General features: G+C 47.6%; 1 protein-coding gene across 4 annotated transcripts in view; it reads right to left on the bottom strand.

Moving 5' to 3' along the window:
* Positions 1 to 27,229, bottom strand: part of CADPS (calcium dependent secretion activator) — a gene marked incomplete at both ends in the record, with an annotated part of 215,861 nt that overhangs the window by 138,036 nt on the left and 50,596 nt on the right. For all 4 annotated transcript variants that reach the window (XM_084269725.1, XM_084269723.1, XM_084269724.1 and 1 more), the window contains one exon: positions 159 to 239. In XM_084269725.1, the coding sequence (XP_084125851.1) occupies positions 159 to 239 (81 nt within the window). The remainder of the gene's footprint in view (positions 1 to 158; positions 240 to 27,229) is intronic.

The following is a 27,229-nucleotide window of genomic DNA, read 5'->3' as shown; positions in this document are numbered from 1 at the left end:
TTGTTTGTTGTTAAAAATCTGGTCATTTTGAATTGGTGATTGCTGGGAGAAGAAACCTTCAAGGGAAGGACAGGACCCAGGGGCTGTACCAAGCTACTTAGGTACTTCTATATCAAGAGCTTGGTTAATGCAGGAAGAATTTTTTTTTCTTTTTTTACCTTGGCAATCTGCTCGGCCATCTGAAGACGTCCATCCAACTCACGTCTGATCTGTGCTGCTTGCTCATCTGGGTTGTCCAGCTGTATAAAACCAAAAAGCAAATCACAGTGAAAATGCAGCACCTTTACAAGCAGCTCAGTTCTGGTCAGGCTGACCATCTGTATTACCTTATCAATTAAATATAGTTTAGAGGGAGAGGTGATGGGCCCTGCTTTGGGACAGAGCCCCCCCACAAAGGACACACATCATATTCACCAGGTCCCAAGACAGATGAAACCACAGGACTGGGAAGACACTGTTTTTCTGTAGTATTTGCTTGTTTTCTTTCTGTTTTCCTGCATACTGCTGCATCCCTGCATCACCACCTGATTCACATAAGCAGTTTTCCCGCAGCCTTCAGCAGAGGGCTTTTATTTCCCCAACACATTGCCCACAGGCCCGTGGTTGGCACGTGCCTGGCCCTGAAATACCTTCCAAGGGTAAAACATTGTTTCTGCCAGCTAAGCAAGCAATTACAGCAGCCACCAAGACACACGGTGACCGCAACATCAGTCGGACTCGGTTGGGGGTTTTTTTAGTGGGAATACACAGGCATAAATTACACAACACCAGAAAAGAGCACAAAATCAAACCTAGCTGCCAAAGGAGTCGATAGCTGCTGTAATGAGGTGGCAGGTTTATAGCTGTTTTCCAGGCTTAACTCCTCTTTAGACTTGGGTCATTCTGGCCATGGCAAAAGGCTAGAAACACGTGGCAGGAGGGAGGTCACCGCGCTGCTCCACCATGAGGCACAAGCCCAAGGTCAGCCTGCTGCAGAACCTCATGGTTATGGCTCACCATGCAAACGTGACTTCAGGCAGGAGGGATGGCTGCTCCATCCAAATGCCGCCTCTCTTTTCAAAGCACCGGCCCTTTCTGGCTACCAGCAAATGCAACTGCCACAAGCTGCTGTACGTTATCTCTCCCGCCGACTGCTACACGTAAACGAGCTTCATTGGCTGGCTTGGGGGTGTGCTAACCACCTCCCTGGGTTTTATCCTCCTCTGGAGACAAACGGCTTGACAGAAAGGCTCGGCTGGTGCAGTGCAGTCTGGAAAGTTACAGCTCCAGCAACGAGAAAAGTTTCAGTCTGCAGCCTGACAAACAACGAGCTCGTCCATCGCTGCTCCCTGGATGGGCTGGGATACGCCGCTTCCCACAGCATCTGCTCACCCGTCTGCCTCTGCATCCTGCATCACCCCTCTCCCACACAGGCTCACATACATCTGCATGCATGTGCACGTTTGGGTATCGCTGCACCACCAATGATATTCCAGAGAGCCAACATTCATTGCCGCTCAGATTAAGGGAAAGTATATTTTTATCAGTCTCTGACAGCCTCTGTTACAGATTTAACTAAGGCAGAAAAACTACAAAGCGTGCTGACCATGATCCACTGAAGCTTCAGTGACATCTGCTGTGGCCACCCAGGTGTCATTCGCACCAGCTGCACCACACAACCTGCTGCCTTCATCATTGTATATCTGATCCCAAAACCAGTACAGAGCCCTGGACCACCAGCACCTTTCAGGATCAGCTGCCCCCAGTAATTTCTCCCTGAACAAATGCATCATGCAGCTGACCTCTGGGGATGTGCACACACATCTCTCAGAGCTGTTTCTCTAAGGGCAGGGAATGTGCAGTCCCAGATTTCCATTTCTTTGCATCTCTGAAAAGAGGGGGCATGATTTGAATTCCATCCCAGCTACAGTAATTGAGGTTAATCACACACTACCCAAAATAACTCACATGCTAAATTTAGAAATCAAGGGTGCTGCTGTGGAGGAGAGCTGTTTTTGCAGTATGATAATGAGCCAGCAAGCCACCTCACACTTTCTGCACTATCTTGATTTTGCAGATGTTTTCCAATGATGCTACAGGTGTCAAAAACCACACCAAGCAAGGATCTGACTGCAGAAGATTATTTTTCTTAGGAGACAGCAAGCACCCAGGGCAGCCTCATTAGTTGCTGTTGCGTGGGTAAGGTATTCCTTTTGAAGGGTAGATGCTGCTGTGCTTCCCAAGGTTAACTGGTGATGCCAAGCCAGGTAATCTGTTATTTAAAGGGGGAAAAAACCTCTTTCCAGGCTGTATCTTCAATGACTCTGCACGGTAGCTCCACTGCAAACACTGATCTTCAGGACTGCTGTCGTGGCCAACAGAACATTTCTTCTGCCCTCCTGGCACGTTCCAGCAGACCTCTCACAATAGGGAGCAGCATAACTTACTGCTCCTGAGCTTGGGAAGGGCTTCTGTTGCCATCAAAGCAAGCTGAGCACATTTTACACAGCCATAACGCTATATAGGGCCATTAGGAGAGTAATGCTGGTCCCCATAAAATACACTTTGCTTGTGAAACAAGGCAAGGGGCACAGGCTATCTAAGCAAGACTGAACATCCACGTAAGGCAACACAGAAGCTAACATCATTAAAACTCAATTTCTTAACTAGGGAATCAGCTATTCATTTTCTGCCGTATGTATGGCCACTTTATATTCAAATACTTGACAGCCAAATACATAAATGATTTACAAAGTCAAAGAGAAATTGAATTAGTTTCGTTCTGCATTATGACTGTGTTATGGGCGTGCTATGAATAAAGCAAAGATATAAATCATAAGGTTGCCCCAGTCAATTATATGTGAAAAGTATTATAAATTTCAGCATATATATGATTTGTCATATGCATTGGGCTTTTCTTCAGCAGCATGCCACAAATATATGACGTACATAATTTGCAATTCTCAACTGATCATTACCCCACTGCCTGCTGGTAAATTAGATGTTTTCATACATCTACCCGCACAGGACATTAGTTCTCTCCGCTTGCCCTGCAGAGATTATCCACGTTGGCGTTACCAGTTGCTAAAGTAAAAGAATAAAGATAAAAAACACTATGTAGATCAGGTTCTGGGTGGAACCCAAAGTTTCCCAGCATGGCAGCCAGCCATCCCTGAAGGCACTGCAGGGCACGCGCCCGCTCTAACCCCTGGTGACTGTTCAACTGCAAGGAGAAGATTTTGCAGAAGACAGGGGTGTTTAGGTCTAAACTGCTAATAAGGAATAATTTTTAATGGGCACTAGTAATTGAAAGAAAGAGGTTAAAAGTGTTCATTGTACGAGTTTGGCAGTTTTAATCACCAGTAAGAGCCAGCTGCTAGTCTGCAGAAGCAACCCTTTGCTTCCATGGCCCCAAAACAAATTCGCTGCGGAACCTTTCCTTGTCCAGTCCCAGAGGGATGCAAGACCTCTCTCTACATCTGTGAAAGGCAAACCAACCAACCTAATTTAGTCATAAGAACTGTGGTAAGATGCTACCAAATCCACACCTAAGGTACTTGGTGGCTGTGTCAGACACCTCTCACATATCACCCAACCTGAGCCTCATCATTTTTAAAGCCAGGAGCCCAGGCTCATCTCCACTAACCCTGCAAATGCTGGAGGCAATTCAAGAACTTTAATGGTGTTAAGAAATACATTAAATTCCCATGGTTTTGGAGTTAATGTGTTATATAGTTAAAGCTCCAGTTTCAGTTTATCACAGCTTGGGGCCAAACTGTGATGATCACAGCCCTGGCTCCAAATGTGATGCCAGGGCTGTGCAGGCTGCCCTCCTTTTCCCTTCTTCACGATGCCCAAAGCCACTCCACACAGTTTAACACCTCAAACCGACCCACCTGCCCAGGTACTGATCAGAGTACAGCCCCTGTGCCATCAGCCACAGCGAGACGATGCCAGCAGCACAAGTGAGATGACACAGCCCATCGGTGAGAGAGAGTGGACCCAGCCGTGCCACCAAAGGCACAGTGATGGGGCAGGCTCCCAACAGTTAAACACAACACAGGATTATCCACACTCTGAGCTCAGCACTGGTGGAAATAATGTAGCTGTAAGGGACAAGGATTTCTAATGACAGGATGCAACATTCAGATACAACTTTCAATGATCAGCCTGGCATTTACGCCACACTCCATGGACATGACAGGTATTGTTGGTGTAATTGCTGTCAGCCCCAGCCAGAAACCACTGGGACCATTTAACAGCTTCATCCCTCCCTGCCAGTCACTGCTAATTCTGATCCCCACTTCTTTGCAAGACCGGCAAGTGTCACAATGTCCCTGTTCCTGAAGCATAACGGGGCTGTCTGAACACATCTTCCCTCTGTTGGAGAAGAGTTACAATGCAGATAGTGAACCCAGCCATCCTCCTGCAGAGGAGAAACCATTTGCAGTGGGGTTCTGGTCCTCCCAAAACAATTAATGCAGCCGAATACCTGTGTCAAATTCGGCTATAGGTGCCAAAAGCATAGCAGAGAGAGTTTCAAAGCCTTCATCCTTCGACACGCCGGGAGTTCTGTAGCTCAGCAAACGGTTGATTAAGTATTTCAAAGGAAACATGCTGCATGTGAAGGCTGAACAAGATCACAATATGGGTGACAATTTTGCAGCTTTGATGTAGGGCTTTAGGAGGGATCTTTGTCTCATAAAAGGTGGCTTTGCTTTGAGATGCACAATGAGAAAATACTGAAAAATTCATAAGTCCCTATCAATTAATAATTAATCTATCAGTCCAGGCGTACTCACAACTTGTGGCATCAGCACCATGGAGTGCTCCAGCCGAAAGAAGCACATGGCCCCAGAGTGATTCACTGCACAGGAGTCCTCTGTTTCTTACCTGAAAGCCATGCTCTAGAAAATAAGGTGCTGTGAGACAGGACAGAGTGGCACCGGGAACCACACACTAAGACACACTCTGTGCCACTGTCACAGATCATCTGTAACATCCTCTTCCCATCAACAGTAAATATGAGCAGCAAAGGGCAGAGTGAGGCAGACAGTCATGTCTCCAGGCCTCGACCTTTGCCCATGTCTCTGGAGCAGAAAGCAGAGGATGTGAACACTCCTTCCCTGGTCTGTGGGTGGGATGCTGACCTTCCTTCTCAATTAGGAACACGAGTGACACTAAGATGTCACTAATGTCTTGGGCAACATGCTAATTTTCTGCACAGCAAACTGCAACCCAAGGACCACTAGCTGCCTTGGGGCGTGAAACAGGGCGAGGAAGAGGAAGCAAGGACAGCTTCCCATGTTACACACCTCCCTACGTCAGCAAAACCAGTAGCATCAGCACAGCACATGTGTGGATTCAGCATCTCACTCATGCAGTTGGAGAGAGGATTGTGGAAGAGTGAGAGGGAACCAGCATGATGTGTGCCATCCGTACACATGCTGTGCTACCCCCACGCACCCCAGGAGAACCACTCTCCTGCTGTGTGACAGGAATCTCCAGGCTCCTTCTCCCGTGGCCAGTGAGACTCAGGCTCAGAGTCACACAGAGTATTTCTAGCACGCTGTGAAATTCCCCTTTATTCAAGGAATTACAATCCCAATCTATTATTTAACTAAAAGTGCCCTTTTCCTTCCCACCGGCCCTAGCACCTCATATAGCCCCAGGGCTCCCCAAAAGGAGACACACCCCCTTCCCTGGAGACCCCCCACCACCATTTTGCTCCCAGGAATTCAGGGAATTCAGTCATTTCCAGCTGCAGCTGCACACTGTCGGTCGTTTGCTGCGGATGGGTGCCTGCTCCCGTTATCCCAGCAAGCTCCTGGATTATCGAGTGAACTGCTGCTGCCATGAGGGAGCAGTCAGGGGGTCCTGGGGGTGATTTAAAACAGCAGAAACAACGTGGATAATTCAGTAAGGGCTGATGCTTCCCTCTCTAAGAGAAATCTTATTTCACGGTTCACAAGCTCTGCGGTTGTGTTAGACTCATCGGCAAAAATACTCCCTGGGATGTACAGCAGCCCCTCCTCACCCAAGCGCTCCATCTTCTAACACCACAATAAATCTCCGTGCCGCACCAGCCTGGGCTGTGCAGGCTCTCACACACGCCATCCATGGGCAAAAGCACCCGCTTCACGGGGTGAAGTCAAGAGATCCACCCTCGAATTAACTCCAGCCTGAATGCTGCCTGGTGGATAGCTGTTTATCCCACAAGCTGAGCTGATTCCCAAGATGTTTGAGGAGCACGAGGGGGGAGAGGTTTCTCACACCCTTCTCAGTGCTGCCAGCAGCACCCTTGGGTACCAGCCGCTGCCTTGAGTGCTGCTATATTGACCCACACGTGTTGGTGGCATGGCATTGGCAGTTAGGTGCTTGACACGGATCCCATGTGGGAAAAGTGACCATCCCCTTGCACCATCTCAGGTACCCACCCCCCTACCACCTTCACTGCAAGGCTGCACCACGGGGGTGAGGAAAGCTGAGACAAGCAAACCTGGCACGCAGCTTTCCAGCAGGTTGTGCAAAGATACCTCCAGATTTATGAGTAATGATAAGTTGAAGTTAATGAAAAAACAGACTCAGCAAAACAGGGAGGGGAAGAAAAAGCACTGCCTGCCTTTGCAAAGGTTTTGCAAGCTGTTAAAAAAAAAAAAAAGGGATGGGAGAGTACTTCCACTCGAAAGGCAGGCACATCCTCTCCATCTGTGGCCAGAGAACTTCTGAACCCTGCAAATCCCTCTGCAAGATCATCCACGAGGTGTACGACACTGAAAGGGCTTAAAAACTAAGCTGTGCAGAGGCTCTGACCTCTGAGCATGCCTTAATACTCTCTTCTTATGGCATTGCATAAGGACGTTTGCAGTCATACGAGCAGCCTGCTCTGAGCTACAGCACCCGAAAGAAGCTGGAGCTGGGGCTGGCTGATGCAGCTGGAGGTATATTACCACAGTCAGCTTGTTTATGTTTCCTTACAGGTTAGCATACGCTGAATTTCAAATCACTTAACAGGAAGAGAACCACCTGAATTTCCAACACACAACAATAAACTATTACTCAGTTCCAAGTGATTTTTACAACTAGAATTAGCTGCAGTCCACCCACCCCAAACAAGACGGAACAAAGATCCACATATCCTCAAATCCTCATCTTTTGATGTATCTAATACAATTGTCACAACTTTAAATGGGCTTTGGCCTTTGAAACTGAAGTAACCTGCATGAGGACTTGCTCCAGCAGAGCTGCAGTACATGGTCACTCAGCAGATTTAAGGTGATGAGGTAAGATGCGGGAGCATCTCTGACAGTGTATACACAATGGCCAGGGCAATGTTGTTGCACAGAAACTTACGCCATCTTTAAAACTCCCCCCAATGCTGGAATGTGCTCAGGGCAGAGGTCTTAATTCCTGCTGACTAAAGCAGGAAGCTCAGATTTTGCTTGCTCTTTCATCCACCGGGTGACTTTTCAGCCAGCTTCTGTGGCTGTAGCAACTGAAAGCCTTCCACACACAAGGAAGCAGCTTCTGATGGGCTTCAGAGCATCATGGTGTATTTCAAACACAATTCAAACCAAAGCCCTACTTGCTGATGGTCAGCAGAGATGGGTACTTGGGGATGAGAAGGTATCCCGCAAGGAACCCTGCTCCTGCAGGGAGAAACCCTTTTGAACCAGAGGTGTTGGGTTCCCTGGCCAAGCCATGAGTACCCTCCCACAGAGGTCTCTGCATAACTGGGTCCTTGCCTGAGCATGCTTCATTCTCAGCTCTGAGGACAGCTTGAGGATCAGGGTTAAGCCATAAACTTAAAATTCCCTAACTGGCTTCCAGGTTGACACAAGACATTAATGGGGCTGAAACCAGGTGGTAAAACAGAGGTTCAAGTTGCTCTGCTGCAGCCAGCACCATTCTTGGTAGGGAAGATGGTATAGGCAAACACATAGATAACAAAAATTACAGATCATCATGTAAATGATGACTGCCTCTACTCATTAAATTGAAAGAAAAATCCTATCCAGAAAGAAACTTAACTGCTGCAGAGGTGTAGCTTGAAGTTGGACAGCTGTTGTCCAAATCTTGGCACATACCTTGGAGTTCAATTTGCAACACTGGTTCTTGCTGTAGCCTGGTGACAAGATGCTCTTCTGCAGAAGCTCTGAGCAAGGAACTGCTAAAGCAGATTCTGACCACAAAGAGCTAGACTTTGATTCCCACTTCATGCCAAACAAACAGGTATCAGCAGAAAAACAGAGGGAATATAGAGGGAAGGTTACAGCTCCCACTTTTTCAAGGATGGAGACAGAAAAATCGCAGTGCTGCCCATTACAGTTCATTTTGGTATTTGTGAAGTTTAGATTTATCACAGCCAGAGACCTGAAGAGACCATTCTGCTGAACAGGCTGATGTGTTTTACACTGGTTTGCTAGAGCAAGCTTTCTCACGAGGTGAGAGAGAAAGCAGTTAGGAGACTTAAGCCTCTGAGCAGCAAATCTTCAGCCTGCAAAGAGGTCACTACATGTTCTCAGTGGACAGCATCCTATGGGAGCCAAAGTTGCTGGTCCTACCAGGGCCACACTTCTCCAGAAATCTCTGTGCAGTTTGCCATTCAACCCCTTTCCTAGAGCAGTGGAGATCTGAATGGGAGTTGCCCTCCACACCAGACCCAGCTGTTTTCAGTACCTCTGGGTTGCACCGAACACACTGCACTAATTGTTGTCAATTTATCAAAATCCAGAGCTCAAATATCACATCTGTAACTCCCTTCAGCCAATACATACCAAAAACAAATATTAAGGATTAATAATAATTATTATTATGCTAAATTGCTATTAAATTAAAAGGTTGGTCTCTCATCTGCCTTAGAGCAGCGCCCTGACAGCTGTGCTCGAGTCATTCAAAGGTTTAGGAGAAAGTTACCTTGGGGGAGATTTGCTGGTTTTAAACAGAAGCAATACCCTTATAGCCATATGGATCCTATAGAATTCAACACTGCATGCTGGAAAAGCCACCTCTTTTTAAAACAATCAGCATTCAACAATTTAGAATGAAAATCCATGAGGAATAGAGACTGGAACACTAGTTCCACTAACTGGGAACATCTGCCGCTTCTTTTCCTGCCCGGTGCCCTCCACAACAGGACCTCTTCTGCCCTAGGAGAACCAGTGGCACAAAATGGATGTACAGCACTGCTGGGAAGGGCCACATGGGGCCACAAGCTGTCGTGTGGGATTTAACACCGGGCGATACTCCTGCGAGATGCTCTGGCACCTGCACTAAGATCAAGGATGTGAGAAGAATTGAAGTAGACACAGAAAAGCAGTGAGAGGCATAGCTGTGACAAGACAAACACAGGGAGCAAAAATGTGATGTTCTCCTGAGCAGCCAGTACGTAAGGTGAGAGCAGGAGCTCAGCACAAGGTACTGTGCGGGGGCAGATCTTAGCAGATGCAGCAAGTCCTCCCATGGGGTACACCACCCTCGTTACCTAACTGGTGAGGATAGCCAGCCTAGCAAGCCATCTAAGCAATATGAAAAATGCTGTCATGTGTCCATATTCCATGTAGGATAAATAATTTATGTGTACAGATACTAGAACAACTACAGAAGAAGATGCTTCAGTCTGGAAGAAGCAGCAGCTCCTGCACAATGGCAGGACACCCCACCTACCTTAGACAGGGAGCACAGTGATGCCGCTCCCAGCCTGCCACTTGCTTTGCTCTAACCAGCTCAAACCCTGGCAGTTGTGATGCTTGGACACAGAGCAGGTATTGCATTGTCCCATCCTGAGTGTGGGCTTGGCGTGCACCTAATCGACCCCCAACATCCCTCGCATTGTCTGAGCAAGCTGTGTGGATGCTCACTGGGTGCTCCAGCCAGACCTGCTGCAGTCACACCACCAGCAGCAGCACAAGAATTGCCCCCTGGGGAGGTACACCCCCCCAGCTGTGACCCACAAAGGTCTACACTTCCCTCCTTCCCTGCTGCTATAGGCTGGTGACTCACGGGTGCTTCCAGCACTGCTGGAGCTGTGTGCAGGACAAGAGTCCCGGGCAGCTCTTTTGAATGGCCTCTGAGGTGTGGAGAGAGGCACTCCTCTGGCTCCCTGCCCTCGCTCAGAGCATCCATGATGGGAAGAGCCACAGCTGAGAGCCAGGCAGGTACCACGCCGAGACATTCAGTCTGTCAACCTTTGCTACACAAATCCTGCAGGAGACTCACCAAGACAAACATCCGTGTCTGCCGGGCACAGACGGCACGCAATGCTGCTGGGGAGGACGGGCAACGGGCACCCCCTGCAAGGATGAGGACAAGTTTTTGAGGTTCTGGGGTTCAAAGTCCCTGAAAATAGGACAGTTTACAACTCCTTCAAGGCTAAAAGCCACCAGTCTCCACATCCCGTATGCAGTAACACATCCGTGCAGCGCCGTGAGCATCGAGTCTTCGCCGTGTTATCACGCTGCGGACAATAAACATTTTCTTTTCTTCTTGTCAGGGAGCCAAATGAACCCTAATGGCTTTCCCAACTGTCACACGCAGAGCCAGCCAGCTACAGACCTCCCTTTCTGATGCATCAGCTGTAAAAGGCAACGGCCTTTAGATAAGAGAGCAGCGAGGCTCCGGCAGCTCCCACCAGACCCGCTGCACAGCAGCAGGAACAATTAGGGCTTCTTTTTTTTTTTTCCAGAACGCATATCGCGTGTAATAGGAAATATTAACTCAGGTTACAAATATTTATGAAAAGTCAGACGTAATTAAGTGATTTGCAATTGAAAATTAACAATCTAAAAATTCAGCCGTGTAGACAGACAGCGTTAAATATAACTGCGGTTAATGTGAGCTGATTTAAATAGAGATAACGCAGCAGCAACAGAAAAAGGCAGTCAATCATGTTCCCTGTCATTAACAGCCTTCTCCATGTGGAATAGTATTCTACGGAGCTTTTGAGCTGTGCCAGAGGGTACAGGGGAGCTGTTTGTCTCCAGCTCCCGCTCTGGCCGGAGGGGAGGGATGGGGTGTCCCTCTGTCCACCGCTCTGCACACCCTGCACCCCCCGCACCCCCCAGACAACGATCACCACGAGATGGCGAATGGAGCCAGTTTGCTGTTGAGTATTTTCAATCCCTGCCTGCAGCCCCACGCAGCTCGATCCCAGGCTCTTGGCAGACATCACATGTATCACCACAAACCCCAGTGTCTTGTTTTCTGTCCCCACTGTTTCACTGACTGTTATTCCCTCCATTTAAAGCCAAATAAAACACTAGTTACTGACCACCTTCAGCCCAAACCAGGCTGGACCACCTCAGCTTTGGCACATGCCAGGATGCAACACAGCTGGAGAAGAAAGAGAAGCACACACCACCCCAAATCCTAGAGGGGCAGCCTGCCCCAGGACAGTAGGCAAGAACAGGGCTTAAATAGGTGGCACACTCTTCCACAGCAGTTCCGTGAAGAAAAGATGATGGATCTGAGGATGGGACATGGGTTGGGTGGTGGGTGGCCTCACTGTAGCTGCACAGTAACCCTTCCAGACAGCGCCTCTGCAAGGAGCACTCTCATCTGCTTTTTGAGAAAACGCAGTTTATTTTGAACTACATTCAGCAAGGCATGACCTCCTTCCTTTGAAATCATTACCAGGGCAGAAGGCTTTTGCTTAGAGAGTTAGAAAAATATATTGGACACTCCGAGAGTAAGGCATTATAGTCTCTGCTATTGTTGAGGTCTCTTGGTGCTTTCTGAATGGCAGTGCATTGCAAAAATAAGGTTATACCCTGCTCTCTGATCCCATTTCATCTGTATTCTACCCTCAGTCTTCCCTTTAAGCTTTCACCAAGGGCAACGCACTTCATGGGCGGAAAAGCCATGCAAGAGTGCAGAGTATGCAGCTGGAATCCAGCTGCGAGCCTGAGTGCAACCGTGGCTGCAGGCTTGCAACATCAGTACCTGCCCATCTCAGGTGGCAGTTGTGGTTCTTTTGAGAAACTGAAGAGATTAAAGAGAAAAGCAATGCCCGAAGTGTTCTCATGGGATTCAGGCTTTTTTGTTTTTTTTTCTTCATTCTACTCTGCAACCAGGTCAAAACTGTGCTGCCAGAGCCACCCTCTTACTGCCAATGAAGGTAGCATCAGATGCTACTGGCTATAAAACCACAGGAACATACATGTATGGAACACACAGCTGAAACACTTCCCCCTCTGTTTTAATTACTAAGTAGCTTGTTAAAGAAGACCTATGGAAATCAAGGGGAAGAAATCAGTGCTCAGGGCACTGGAAACAATAATGTGTGCACACAACCACCCATGGGGTCAGATTGCTCCCTTTGCAGAAGAGCAGCTCCCTCTGTGACCATCTCTCCTTCCACCTGGGGTCACAGGGAAAAACAACAGGAAAAAGCAGCTTCCAAAGAACCCAAATGCTGTGAGCTCTTAAGGAAGGTGGAGGAGAGCAAGAGAGCTCTTGCTGGGAACTGGTACAGCTGGGAGATGCTCAGATACCTGCCTATGCCGCTTTGCAGATGCAAAGGAATCAACTGAGGATCATGGTGTGACCTTGCGTGAAAGTTGAGGGACTGAATCATCTGGCTTATAGGCTGAGCAAAATCCACAACAGATCCCACCCCCTCAGAAAGCATTCCTTTTCAGACAGTCCTTACCGCATTTTTTGCAATCTAAACCCCTTAAGCTGTTCCGTTTCTAAAACGCTTAGATCCATCTCGAATCCATTCTCTCACTCTTTTGGGGGGGAGTTTAGAGTGGAAGGTAAAATATTGCTGGAACAACCCAACCAGTTGCCTGTAAATCTGAAAAATGCTTCATTCATCCCAAATCTGCCTACGTTACAAACAGCACGCAGGCTCGCTCCGCGGGATGCGTTTGCTGAAAACTGAGATATATGAGATTGCTTCCTCTGTATTCCACTGGGAGAAAACCAGCAATCCTCTCCCATCTCCTCTGAAGCCATTTTCACACCTGACCGAACACCTCCCAGCTGTGCCAGATGTGTGGTTTCCACTGCAGATAAAATGAATGGAGAGGGTTAGAAAGCAGCCAGCTCTGCGAGGCACTGCCTCACGTGAGCATACACCAGCTGAAGAGGGGACAAGTACTGAGGCGTGGGGAGTGCAAAATGGGCAAAGTGAAAAAGCCTTCTTTTTACATGTATTTATTTTTCCTTTCCAGCTAAAAACATTTGTCCAGCAGGCAAGGACAGCTGCCGGCACCGAGGCAGAGGCAGCAGGGGCGATGCCCACTTGCAGAGTGCCTGGCTGTGTCAGCACACCCCACCGTCCCCACAGCAGGACAAACAGAAACCTGTCACAGACCTGACACTGCCCTTCAGGAACCATATTCCTCGCAGGCATCATCTAAAACCAGTACAGGGGACACTCCATGCAAGAGAAGGTTTGCAAGGCTGGCGCAGAAGTGAAGGTAATCACCTCCCATCCCCACCCTGATCATCCTGCAGTCATTCAGGTTTATGCTGCTGGCAGCTTTCTTGACTGCACAATGACACATCCTAAAAATATATGCTGCTTGGACTGGATTTCATGTTTTAAAGTGTATAACAAATAATTACTGGTGCAACACAAACCTTATAGCTTCTGCTTCCAAGCAGATGGGAGTTTGTAACAAGCTTTGCGTGGCAAGCCAGCATCCCCTCATCTGCACCACGCAGCGCTGAGCGCTCTGTGCGTCCCAGTCCGGCTTCTGAACCCGGGTATTTCCATCGCAAAGGCTGTCAGCTGCAGGAAAGCAGGAGGTGGCTCCAATCTGCCTGCCTGCGGGGCTTCTTTTTAGAGCCCACCACAACTTCGCTGCAGTCTAAAATTAAATAACCGGTCTAGAAAAAGCTCAGTATTTAACTGCATTATTTTGATTTTTGTACTCAGCAGTAATGCTGATACTTCCGTGCAGGTGTCTGAAACCTGCCCAGCCACGTGAGGTCGATGGGCTCTGAGCCCAAAATCAATCACTAGCCCCTTCCCATGCAATCCCCTGTACACCCCTAGGAGATCTCAGCCTGTGGTTGCTATGTGGTTGCTATGCTAAGGCTGTACCCTCCACTCAAACTCGACCCTTATCCAACAGAATTATATCTACCTTTGTCCACTTCCAGCCCTGACTCTCAGAAATGCAGCCGATGGCATCTGCTCTAATCCCATGGTTTTACCATGCTTCCACCTGTGTGGTTAATGATCACTCCTGTACATAGGAAACAGATCAAATTACTTGGGACCCTTTTCCCGGGTACACCAAACCTTCTCCAGTCTGCTCAGCATCCCACAGTATGTAACTTACACTCACCAGACCCCAAAACATCCTCCTCATCTCCATCCCTTCTCCAGCACTCTTCCCCTTCAGTCTACTTTTGGAGATACACACTCTTCCACCATGCTGTTCAGGCCTTCAGTCTTAATTTCAAAGCCTGACTGGTCCTTCATGCTTTCCCCACAAGAGTCCAGCCTTGGCACCGTAGCTGGAGACCTCAGCATGCTCAACTGAGGCTACAGCTGTTTCCCTTACTCCTTGCTTGCACCCATGCCCTGAGATCCCTCAGCTGATGTCCCCAGGGTATCAGGACTACACACAGCATTTTGATAACCCTTCACAACCCCAACACCACCTTCCCTGGCATCTTGTTACCTTACTGCAAAAGTCTGACTCTTGCTATAACATTTCCGACAGCTTGCCTTCCCCTCTTAGTCCTCTCCAGAGCCTTTCCTGAAGCAGAAAGAAGGGGGGGTGCAGAGATGGGGGAGGATAAAAAAAAAGCTGATCTTCCTCTACATGTTGCTAAAGGTTATCTTGGAGGTTACAGGCTTGCATCCTGGGAGAAGCAGGGGTAGCACAGGTGTTTCCAATGCTGAAAAGCAGAGCAGGCAAGTGGCCGAGGCACAGGACCAGCCCTGCTGCCTCACCTTCCCCAGCAGAGCCAGCCTGCTCTTTGCACCAGGACATGGAGGCAGTTGGAAAACCTCCATTGCCTCACACCAGAGGGGTGGATTTTGCTCTGTCTTAAGGCAGGAATTGCAACAGCCTGGAGACAGCTTCACAGCAGACAGCCAACCGTGTTTTGAAGGCCGTGTTCCTGTTTCACACTGACTGCCTTTGGCTAGGTGAATTTGTCTGAGCCCAGCCCTTGCTGATACTTGCTGTGGGCTGTGGCACTAGCACTGCTCCCTTCCGTGGGGATCCTGTTGGCATGGGTACACTTTGCATCCAACAGTTTGTCCCTGCTGGCTTCCAGTGACATCAGATCTAACGCTAAGAACAGGCATTTGCTCCTTTCCCCCCAGCAGGACTCGTCTAGACCCATCTCTCCATTTCCCCTGCCCCCCAGCCCCGCCACAAGCACTCCCATACACCTCTCCTCAGCTGCCTCTACACAGGAGTGTTGTTATTAACAATTCTTATGAACTCTCGGTCTTTGAACGGGAGAGATTTACTTTTGATCGATGTCTGGCATCCAGTAATTTCACGCAACAGTGGAGAGAGATTCCCTTCTGCTGCGGCACACCGGTACGGCACGGAGCCTTAGGGAGACCGATGCGCTCGCTCTCCTGTCCTTGCATCCTGCACTGCCCTTCCCTAAATCGCCTCATGGATCTATTGCTACCCTTTCTGCAGACGAGAGAGTCTGAGACTGAGACACCAGCTCTCCCAGGCATCAGGGTGAGTAACTTGCAGCAGTTCACATGGTGCTTCACCCAACAGACCACTAATCCCCAGCATCACATAACTTTACACAGCGATAACTGCTGATCTGGCCTAAACAAAATGTGTTTTGTCCTCATCCAGAACATCACCGTTATTTTGAAGTAGACCAGGTCTTCCCAAGGTCACTAACTACTCTGACGTTACAGCACCAGTGTTTCTGCTGGTGTATTTGAGACAGGAATAGATTTTTTTGTTTTGTTTTGTTCATTGATGCTACTTATGCTTTTGGCCATACAATGGATGAAACTGGCACTACGATAGGAAAGTTTAATGATCCCAATTATCTCCTTGAACATATCTTTGGCTATTTCCATCCACAGAAATGAAACTTTTCCTGGCTGCCAGACATCCTCAGCTGTTTTGCAATCACCATACATAAAGGCTGAACGGATTGACCAAGCAGTGACCCTGCACAATTGCCTACATTAAGTGTTAATAAAGAAGATCAGGAGTTACATGTCTGGCAACACGAGAAAGGAGCAGAGTCATCTCCTGCCTCTGAGCAAGGGAGCAGCAGGGGGCTGGGCAGTGCCACCCAGGGAGAACTGCAGCACATCAATTAGCCAAACCATCAGCAGAACTGGTGGCCAGTTTTCTCCTCTCACTTTGCTAAGGACCACACTGTCAGCAAGGACTTCCCAGAGAAAACCTGCTGTACTACCCTCAAAGAAACCTCACAGACCTCTCTGCAAATACTGACTATTCTCACGGAAAACGCAGGGTTTCAAACAGACCCTTTCCCAAATGCTGGCCCTGCATATTCACGAGTGGTCACCATAATTTTTATTATGCATCTCTGAGAGTATATAAACCAGCACTTAGAGTGCATTGCTATTCTATTAATTCAGCATGTATTATCGTTTCTAACTCTGCTCCCCCCAAGCAGACCCAAACGACGCTGCTCTCGTCTGACCTGACAGACAGTCTCCTCCACAAAGTTATTTTGGAATCATTTCGACAGTGGCAGCCACAGCTCCTTCAGCTAATTTACCCTCAGTTGCTACTTAACCATCTGAACACAACCGTTCCCAGCCAAAATCCACTGTTAGAGAGAAAAAGGCCAAGTGAAAAGAAACTCCATAAGCAGAGAAGTGACTGAAGAACCAAGCTAGAAGGTGACTGAGCACGGCTGCTTGAGACTGGATGTTTCTGAGAATCTGTCTATGCACAGGGAGGGAAGGTAGGGAGAGAGACCTGACTCCACAAGGAGACAGCAGATGCAGCGATGAGGAACTGTTGCTGGTATCACACCCTGCTCAGAATACAGAGCACTGGATTTTAATGTGATTTTAAAACAAAGTAAAATGCGTTGGGCAAATTATGTTATCGAATGTAGCAGGCCTCACCTGATTTAATAAGATTACTGTGCCAATAATTTCTCCATGAAATTATTGCATCTCTGTTTTGCAGCTATTTTATCAGCCCTGGTCTCAGCTCTGCATGTGGGCATGCCAAGACTCCTGGTAATGGCAGCCAAACACATGCCTGCAGCTCATTTCACCAATGTTGTACAACATGAGCTCGCCAGCAAACTGGCAGAAGTATCAGCAGGATAAATGACTGGTGTCGAGAACAAATAAGAGACCGTTTAATTACTCTACTATTAGAATTTTATCATTTAAACCACCCAAAGGACTTTCCCACTGTCGTCTCTGGACTTAGTTAGGTCACAAAAGAAGATAGTTACGTTTAGCTAAACCCTCCAAAAAAGCCAACAGTTCGTGGTCCTCAGCCTGGGAACAAGGAAACTTGATGCTGTTGCTTTTTTTGCTAAGGAACAGCCAAGGAGTAAAGCCTTCACTCAGTGCCTCCCTCCCACACCCTACTGCAACCAGTGTTACCTGCCAAGATCTCCTTCCTTTGTTGGTGATCTGGTGTTTTGCTCTCTGTGTACTGTGTTTTATCTTTTTATGTTGTTACTGGGAGCAAAGCAGCTTCAGTATAGACCTTGCCCGATTTCCCTTTCTGAGAACCAGTGATGACCTACGAGATCACTGCTGTTCCCAGGATAGCTATAAACCCAGCTGGTAGTCAGTGAAGATGCAGAAATGAGCATGGGGAACATCCTAGTTCCCAGGAGAACCAATAGGTACCAGCAGGGTGTTGGGCAAAGACTGCTCATGCTTCTCCACTGGTCTCCTCCATCTGTCACTCTGCTTGCTTCCTCCCCAGCACCTTTTGTCATTGCAAACCTCATTGCACGCTCAGAAGAGGACAGCAAAAACTATGCATCTACATTTTTTTCTCCTCTGTTGTGGGAAACATGTCTGATTTGACCTGCACCCCCCTCAATTCCGTGGACTCTACAGAAGGGTAAAGGCTCAAGCATGAACACACCCACAGGCAGTTTGGTCCTACCCACCCAGGAGCCTGCAAGACACAGGAACCCGGTCACAGACCAGGAGACAATGGGGCATCACAGGGTGCAGACTCCAACTTCCAGCCCTCACTGTGCTCTCCTGGGCTACCAGTACTTGGGGATCACACACAACAGTGTTGGGAAACTCTGCTCGCTTCCTTGCCATCCCCATCAATTTTCAACATCTGCTGCCTCCAGCTTTGCAGCATCTACAGCAAAACACACGTGCCCCTGAAGGCTGACTTCAAGCTGGCTGCTCAAGAAGTTTACGCCTCACTCCCTTGCCTTTTAAGTCTTCCCATATTACATAGGGAACTTCAGGTCAATATTGGCTTTAATCTCCAAATACTCTTTGGAAGGAATGGCTGTTACACCATCATACTCTTTGGAAGGTGGCAGGATGCAATCGTTTTCCCTCTCCCCTTCCAATGATGGTTCTACAAAGACTTCACACCAAACAACAAAGAACATTGTACCATCACCTCCTTATCCTCTTTCCATCCTCTATTTCAGAGACAAAAACTAGACCAAAGGCTAGAATACAAGAAAAAACAGATGCATGGATCATTCCCACTAGGAAACATCGCTGTGGCTCTGCATTATACAGCAAAGCCTGTGGATGGAGGCCAGTGCCGTTTTTATGTGACTTTAAGCTATTACAGCTGCCTTTCAAATACATGAGAGGCTGTATTTGAAGCTGCCTTGCATCCAATTCCCTATTGAACCTGCACTCTAATTTCTCACCAAACACAAGTAGAATCAGATGTTCCAGAAAAAAAGCCCCATAGTATATTGAATATGAAAACTCCACACTGAAACAGAGGTAAGGAACAGCTTACGTAAGTTGCATCCCTGTAGTTTGGGATACTGAGACGGAGCCTTTGAAATGCATGAAATCTTGTTTGTTGATCATTTCCCAAATTATAGTCAAGCTCAGTGAGAACAAACATGCACCTACTTCAATATCCTTTTGAAGAAAATTCTTGACACCTCATTTCTCTTAAGAAATATACCTATTCTCTTTTATTTTGGTACTTTTTTCAGATGTAAACAGAAAGATTAACCCAGCTGTATTTTATATTCACACAGTACTTTCTATGGCTTGATCCATCTGACTTCCAAAATCTCTTCTGAATTAAAATGACACTGTCTATCACATCCCAAGCTGTGGCATGAAGCGTTTGTCAAGTAACACGGAAACACTGGTAGTCTGAAGAATGAAACGTAGGGTGTGGAGGAAAGGACTGGTGAATAACACATCTTTTTAAAAGATAATTTCTCTTTTCTGGAATACTGAACATAATATGGATTGCAAAGGGGTAGAAGCAGCCTTGGAGAAGTCATGTCTTTCAGAAATAAGATTAGAGAAAAACTCAGTAAAATATTAATACAGAACTTTCTCGCTCAGCAGATGATGTATGTCACAGAATGAGCTCTCTGTTTAAGGGGATAAAAAGAAAACAGGAGGAGCAGTGTGTAAAGCCAGGCAGCAGAGCTCACTGAAAACCAGTACAGGTTCCCTGACCAGACACTGTGGGTTGAAATGAAGACCCTGGATCTGTGACACAAACCTCCAGCACGACCACGTATAGCTACTATATGTAACTATGAAAGTACCTTTCCATATTGCTCAGGAGACAGGCATTGAAAGTTCCCAGGAAAACTCCAGGATTTCAGTGATAAAATGCACAAGTGAGGGCTGAAGCACTGCAAAGCACCCAAGTTTCCATGTGGAATTCAAATTAGATTTAGAGACCTACATGCAAAATTAAATTCTAGCAGCTGCATTGTATTTCCAGTCAAAAGGAAGGGAAAGAGAGGCATTAACACAGCACAGGGTCATGCACCAGTTATGTCTTATTAAGTATTCCAGCCTTCCTTAAGATAAGCATCACATATGGGTTCTTTTGCAGTTAGCAGTTCCCTGCTTAAAGAGAGAGAGGTCTGGATAACACCCCTTCTGTCTCCCAGGGCCTCCTGGGCTGATTGACAGGAACATGTACTGCAGGGAACAAATGCTGCTCAAAGAAAAAACAAGATTACTTTCTCCGGAGGGGGCCAGCGGGGTCACTCCCTTGTCACGTCTTCCGCTCACCATCTCTGGTTGAGGGAGAGACAAAAGAGGAGGAGTGACATTTCCCGTTCCTAATAAAACACAGGACATGCTGAGGAACTGGTTTGTACTGAATTCTGAGTTAGGGAAGCAAGAGAGAGTGCTTGAAATAAACACAGCATTTCGAGAGTCAAATCCCACCTCCGGCAACCAGACCACGTGGAAGCCCAACTCGGAATCTGCCCTACAACCCCTCTCAGTTACAATTCCGGTTGCTTTTTGGGGAGATAAGCAGTAACCATCTGATTTTATGTATCCCCTTCAGCCACTGCCTCCCCGAGATGGACAAAGGTTGGCTTGGCTTCTCCCTGGGGAGATCTACCAAGTGTTCTGTGGCTGGACCACCCTGCACAGTGGCGATGTGCCCCAGGAGATGCCTGGGTTTTTCAGGGCAAAGAGTTCTCAGCAACATCTTCTCCACTTGCTCCCCAGAAGGTTTCTAAACAGAACAGAACAGTCCCTCTTCCTGAGCCTCCCCTCTGCTCCGATCTATCCCTACAAGAAAAGCTCAGAGGTGGAAGCAGCCAGGCACTCAGAGGGAGTGGATACCAGAACCGCCCTCCCAGCTAATAATCTCAGGGCCAAAGTGTTTTCCTTCCCAGAGACCTCTGCCAGCATCAGCAGAGCAGCACATCATCAGCTACTTCAATCCTTCATGCTTTTCCACAATTGCTCCTACCAAGAATTCACCACTCAACTTATTCTTACCAAGATGCAAGGTGGTGGTAGGGAAACAGAATTGTATTAGTAAGCATCCATTCGAAATGAGGCTCCTGATCTGATTAAAAAAATAATAATCTGGCTAAGCAGCAGGGAAGTCATGCCAATAACTAGATTTTCACTGAAGGAAGAGAATTAGCAGTCCCTAAACAGAGGGGTTAAGGTAGATTGAAAATGTCAAGTTATTGATATTTTATAAGGTAACCATGGTTATTTTTTATGCATTCCTTTGCAGCCTGAATGCGGATGATGGAAAGCATTTGTGGGCCAATTGAAGCAAGAATAAAACTGAAGAGATGTCTTGATGGTAATTTAAACCTTGAACTGCGGAAATTAATCAGTCCACACAGACAAAGAAGAGCGTTCAGCTGATATTGCACCACAAAACCCCTCTCACTAAACAGCCGAATAAAAACCATTTCGCAAAGGATGAGCATCTTGAAAATCATCCTGACTTTAGCCCTAATGTACCTGCAGGGATCAATATTGCTGAAGGAGGACAGATCTGGTCTGATGCGTGAAGTTACCCACGTGGCCTCTAGACAAAGCACAACAGCTTCTAATTTAATTTGTACAAGCTGCTGGAAACACAGAGTTTGGCTGGTCCCGGCGTGCAGCAGCCCCTCCGTGCTGCCCAGCAAGGGATCTCTAATGGTTTGGATGCATTAGCCTTCTCTGCTGCTGCTTCTGGAGATAATTTTGCATGCTTTTCCATTAGACTAACAAGCTGTCCTGGACACACTTGCCTTGCTGGCAAGTGGTGTCAGCCCTTACAGTGAGGGCAGGGGAGCGGGTCGGGGGTGGGGGACGGGAAATAGCGAGGTTGTGACAATTAACGACTGAGTGCTCTATTAAGCAATCTAAACCAGGGCTTTGGTTCAGAGGAGTCCCTGTGGAATTCTTCAGCAAATCATGAATTAAGTCCATTCCCTGTAGCAGAGCAGGTCCCAGCAGCCAAAATGTTTTACATGTCAGCAGCAAACAGAAACAAGAGGCTGGTCCTCCACTCCAGAACCTGCCTGGATGCTGAAACCATTTTCTGTCCCTTAAATAATGGACCATAACGAGCCACCACTTGTTCTGGTGGAACAAATGGCATTTGGCTAGGCTGCAGAGAAGCATCCACACCTCTAAACCCAGAGCAAAGGCTGGCAGGAGGTAGCGTGGGAAGGATTCAGCACAGAAGTCTTCTTCAGTCCAACAAACATCTCTGGTTAGTGTTAGAAGAAAACAACCAACTTCTCCTCTGCGAGTCTTTGCTGTTGTTGCATGACATTATAATTTCTCTGCTGAACATCTGCTCTTTGGATGCGCACTCTACCCTGGTTTCTGTAAACCCAGAAGATGTCCATAGTGGGGCCAGAACTGGAAGTTCCTAGTGCACGAAAACATACATCCCCAACTGGCAGCTAACAGGGTTAAAACACCCTCTGATTAAATGAAAGCATCTTTAATTAGTTTAATTGACCATGCCTCAGCCAAGACCATCTGCTCAGCCGCATTTGCCTGCTCTTTGCAGGAGCGATTGATCAGCCATAGCTAGAGAATACAGCATTAGGCTACATCAGATTTATTTTGTTTAATAGAAGAACTAATTTGCTTTACATTTAATTACAGGGGCCAAGATTGCTCTCTCAGTCCATAACAGCATGGAACATAAGCTGATCCTACAGCGAACGGACGCACACGTAGGTCAGTACGTGTCTGTGCAGGTCTGACACGTGGAGCAGTCAGCTTGGGGAGCGTGTCCCACCCTGGCAGAGCATGATCACTGCATTTTCTTCCCCAAAAAGCAGCAGCACCATGGCACACTGTGGGGCTGGCAGAGTCTCCCCACTCATCCCCTCCCATCTGCCCTCCCAGAAGCTGAGCGGTTCCCTGCAGTTTGCTGTCAGGTGCTGGAGGAGACTGGGTGTCCCATCTCAACCACCTCTCCTGCTCCTGATTACAAAGACACGAAGCCATACATCACGTGTTACCATTTCTGCAGCTCATGAGACCAAGAGGGACAAGCAGGGGACCGCTGCACCTACAGTGATGCCTGTCAGCAAACCTCTCCATGGGGTAGCTAGCACCAGGGGGTCCGGGGAGCCAGACATCACGCACGCCCCTCCCCTGACATTACACTGTCCCTCTCAGTTTCTCTGCCTTCCCATGCCAACATCATTCTTTAAAATACCACACCCCGAGCCGACAAATAAGGGCGATCCCCCTCCTCCCCTAAGGACCACCTGTATCTACATCACATTATTACGAAGGGGAAAATTTCATTCACTTCCCAGTGCTTTTTCCTTTTTCAATTTCCCATCAGGTGCTAAATCACGGCTGTCTTTGGGAGATGCTCGAGCCCTGTCAGGCATGCTGCGGCTGCCACTGGCTGCTACAGGAGTAATTACAACCCTGCAGAAGGCTCCCGGCTGCCATTTCTGTTTCCATGGAAATAAATACTGAATTACTGAAAACAGAGTATGATGCTTTATGGATTTTGAGGCTTTTGATCATTTCAAAACTACCTTAACCTATTTTTATTGGTGGTGGCTTTGTTTTAAGGGCAGGGGGGATAACACCTACAGTGTGGAAATAGGCGGAGTGACCGAAAGGGGTTTTGAAGGAGTGAAAGAGGGGAGGAATAAGCCAAGGCTGATGTCCTGGGGCTGATGTCCACAGCATCCAGGTATTCCTTGTTCAAGATGAAGCTAGAATAAAAAGGAATTGCTTTATGTTCTTCAAAACCAATGGATAAGGAGCAGAAGGGAGCAATCTGACACCAAACCCCTGTATCTCTGAATGAATCACAGTGATGTGCACGGACAGGTAACTCCGCGCTGTGCACAAGGACCCTGGGGCTCAAGTCTCGCTACAAGCCACAGCTGGGAGTTTTTCATCACAAACAAACTAAACTACTCAGTTTGAGGAGGATACACACCAGCCAAACATTTATTCTGAGGTCATCTTAACCTTCACCTCACCCTCTGAGCTGTTATCGTGCTTGAGGGGAATTTCTGTCCTTATTTGTTTCTGCCCTAACTGAGGCTGCATCTACCAAGTTCCGTTGGAGCATCTTTACAACAGGCTCTACACAGTGAGTCAAGAAATAAAGCTCAGGAAAACCACCTCAGAGATGAGAGGGGCACAAGGCGAGACACGACCGCAGCGAATCATCTCTGACACTGACTCGAGCTAAGATCAAACATTTGGTTCAGGACAGAAATCCTAAAGCTCTTGTACACTAACACTTCTGAAACCAATTTTATTTTGGCAGGGGAACTTTCTGCTTTGTGAGAAATGTCAGCCTTTGGACACAGTGTCCTAATTCAGCTGCAAAAATAAATGTCAAAACAGTGAATTCTAGTTTGAAGCTCCCATTGGCCAAATTTGGGTTGAAATGTTTCCTAGCTAAAACCACTGGCTCCAAAACTTACAAAACAATTCCAACTGCACAGGTTAGAGGCTGTCACCCCTTTTTACATGAAATAGTTGCCATAGAGTGATGGGACTTGGTCTGTGTTGTAGCCCACCTGTGCATGCATGCTTGCTTCTCTGATGTTTTACTTTCTGCTGGGTGGATGGGAATAGATGCTGAAAAACCACAACCATGTATTACTGTGTATTACTCAGCAGGTTTGACATGCTATATTTAGCTATTTGTTTTCAAATCTAATATCTAAGGAAACTGAAATTGGAAGATTAGCACGGGTATCTCATACAATTAACAGGAATGCCACAGTGCATGGGACCCTTCAGAGCCAGGAAAGAAGAGAAAGCCTGATTGTGAAATATGAATTCAGAATCACAGAATCAGGGGTTGGAAGGGACCTCCAGAAATCAACCCCCTGGCCAAAGCAGCTCCCTAGGACAGGTCGCACAGGTTGGCATCCAGACAGGTCTTGAATATCTCTGGAGAAGGAAACTCCACACCCCCCCACTCCCCGGACAGCCTTTTCCAGTGCTCTGTCACCTTTACTGGGAAAAAAGTCCTGCAAGGACAGCCCAGAGTCCTGCACTTCCTCTGAGCAGGAGGATAAAGCAGGCAGCTCATCATAGATGTGGTCTGGACATTAGCTACTGCTGCTGGATTAGCTGAACAGCACTGTATGAGCTCCTTCTCAGTGTAGCTAAAAATTACTTTCAAACACAGCTTGAGATAGAAAAGTAAATCAGTGCCCTATGGCTGGGGAAGAACAAGACAGGGGAGAACACCACGGCCTGATTTTCTGAGATGCTGCTGCATTTCAGCCGTCATGAAGGTCAGTGGGAAATACAGGGCTCATGGCCAAGGAAATGCCCACTGCAGCAAAGACCCAAGTCTGGAGTTGCCCCAACACCTACAGAAGATAGCACCTGTATGATGCTTCCACAATCACAGGTAATTACAAAGCAGAAGAGCCAAAGTCAAGCCTTGCCAACAGGTTCTGGACCAGACACCCAAGGCTGAAACACATTTCTCCCTCAAAGATGCCTCTCAGAGCAGAGGAGTTTGCTGCTGGAGCCAGAGATACCCAATTCCCACGCTGACTCCAGTGGAGCAGAAACATCAAGCCACATCAATTTTTGCATAACACAAGCTAAGCCTCCCTGTATTATTTAAAATGTTCTAGTCAGAGGTTGTGCTTAACGCTGTTATCTCCACAAGCATTCTGTGACACCACCACTTCCCATCTTTGTTTCCTAAGAGCCTTTCCAATTGCATCAATCCCTTTTGCTCTGTTGCTATCTCAGATCCCGCTATCTGAGGGCTATCACATTACGAACACACTTATCTCGTACCACCTGGTGATATTGTATTAAAAAAAAATTATCCCTTTAGAAATCACTCTCCTGCACAAACAAAATATTATTTCAGAAATGGATGGGAATGCCATCCCAGTGATGTAATCATTATGCAACTAGTGAATGTGATGTAGCAGGAGGCCACTGAAAGAAAAACGCCTTCTTCACACTGCAGTTCAATCCAGCATCAGCACCATTCCTGCTCACGCTTTAGGACAGTAATTAGAAGGAGCCTCCCTACCCCCTGCCCCTTTGTGTGGCTTCTGGGGCAGTTTCACCCTGCATGTCCATGTGAGGAAGAGTGTGTCAGAGCAGCCAGAGCCCTGGGACAAGCCGACTGGAGCAATAGGAAAAGCGACCAGCTTTGCTTTCCCAAGCACAGGTGACTGATAAACTGTTTCGACAGCACCACGCTGCCACTCCAGGAGAGCAATGGCATTTAGACAGCCTGCCAGCCAGGGACAAGGCTCTGTTTCCCATTTCATCCCATGCACAGCAGAGAAGTGTAGGTCAAAAACTAAGAGTAGCTTATATGGTGTCAAAGCCCTGCTGAGAAGCTCACATTTACCCCCAGGTTTGTTTGGGAGGTCCACTCTATCTGAGTGTAAAGCCCGGGGTTGACCACAGCGTGCTGCTGGGTCAGGCTCTGGCAGGAGCTGCCTGTATGCTGCCTGGGGTGGGAAAGCAAACGTATTGATCACCCACACGTGCACAACTTGAGCCTGCCTTTCTTGGAATATTACAACTTCAGCACACCCAGGAAGACGCCAGACAGTGTTTTCCTTTTACTTGATATCTTCTGTTTGCGAATAAGCTTTTAAATATTTTGTTCTTGCAGAACAGGCAACAGAAGCTTCAATCAAATTATTAAGCAAAGGATTTAAGTTGTACTTCCAATTAACTCTGATGAGACAAGAGTCAGACCACAGTAATTTAACTCACTACCTCAACAGAGTCGGCGTGTCTTCACAGGAAGGCAGATGAGCACTGCTTTGGCTGGCTGACCGAAGCGTGATCTGGACTGGAACACAACAGCAGGATGAGAAATAAATGGCCATTTTTAGGGGTGATGGGGCCAGGGCTGCAGAGGTATGCTCTGTGCTACAACCTGGGAAGGGAACTTGCTGCCCATCTCTGGACAGGCTGGCAGAGCAGCAGAGGTGTTTACAGAAGATGGCTTGTCCATGAAGATCTAAGAAAATGCAAAGTGGCTGGGGGAGAGAGAAAGGCTGGAAGTCCTGCAGAAACACGTCCAAGCCCTGTCACCACCACCACAGCACTGTGTACATGAGAAGTGGGGACCTGGTCCTCCCCTCTGGCTGCCCCTGGTCCCCTCCCACCCAGCACCCATCCAGCTGTTCTCCAGATGTCTTCCATTCTATTGCCATAACGTTGGCAGGCACCTCTGGCTCCCTAACTGGTTCATGGAGGGGAGCAGCAGGTTACTGAATCACGGCTCATCACATATCTCTTTGTTCTCCCCTGTGGAAACCTGAGTGGCACGCACCTCCTACTTGTGATGGGAACTCCCTATACAAGACAGCAAAAAAACCCCACTTTTAGGGTGATCAGTTT

This window comes from Gallinula chloropus (genome assembly GCF_964237585.1).
Source record: "Gallinula chloropus genome assembly, chromosome: 12".
NCBI lineage: Eukaryota > Metazoa > Chordata > Aves > Gruiformes > Rallidae > Gallinula > Gallinula chloropus.
Note: the sequence above shows the minus strand (reverse complement) of the source record. Positions and strands in the feature narration are given on the sequence as shown.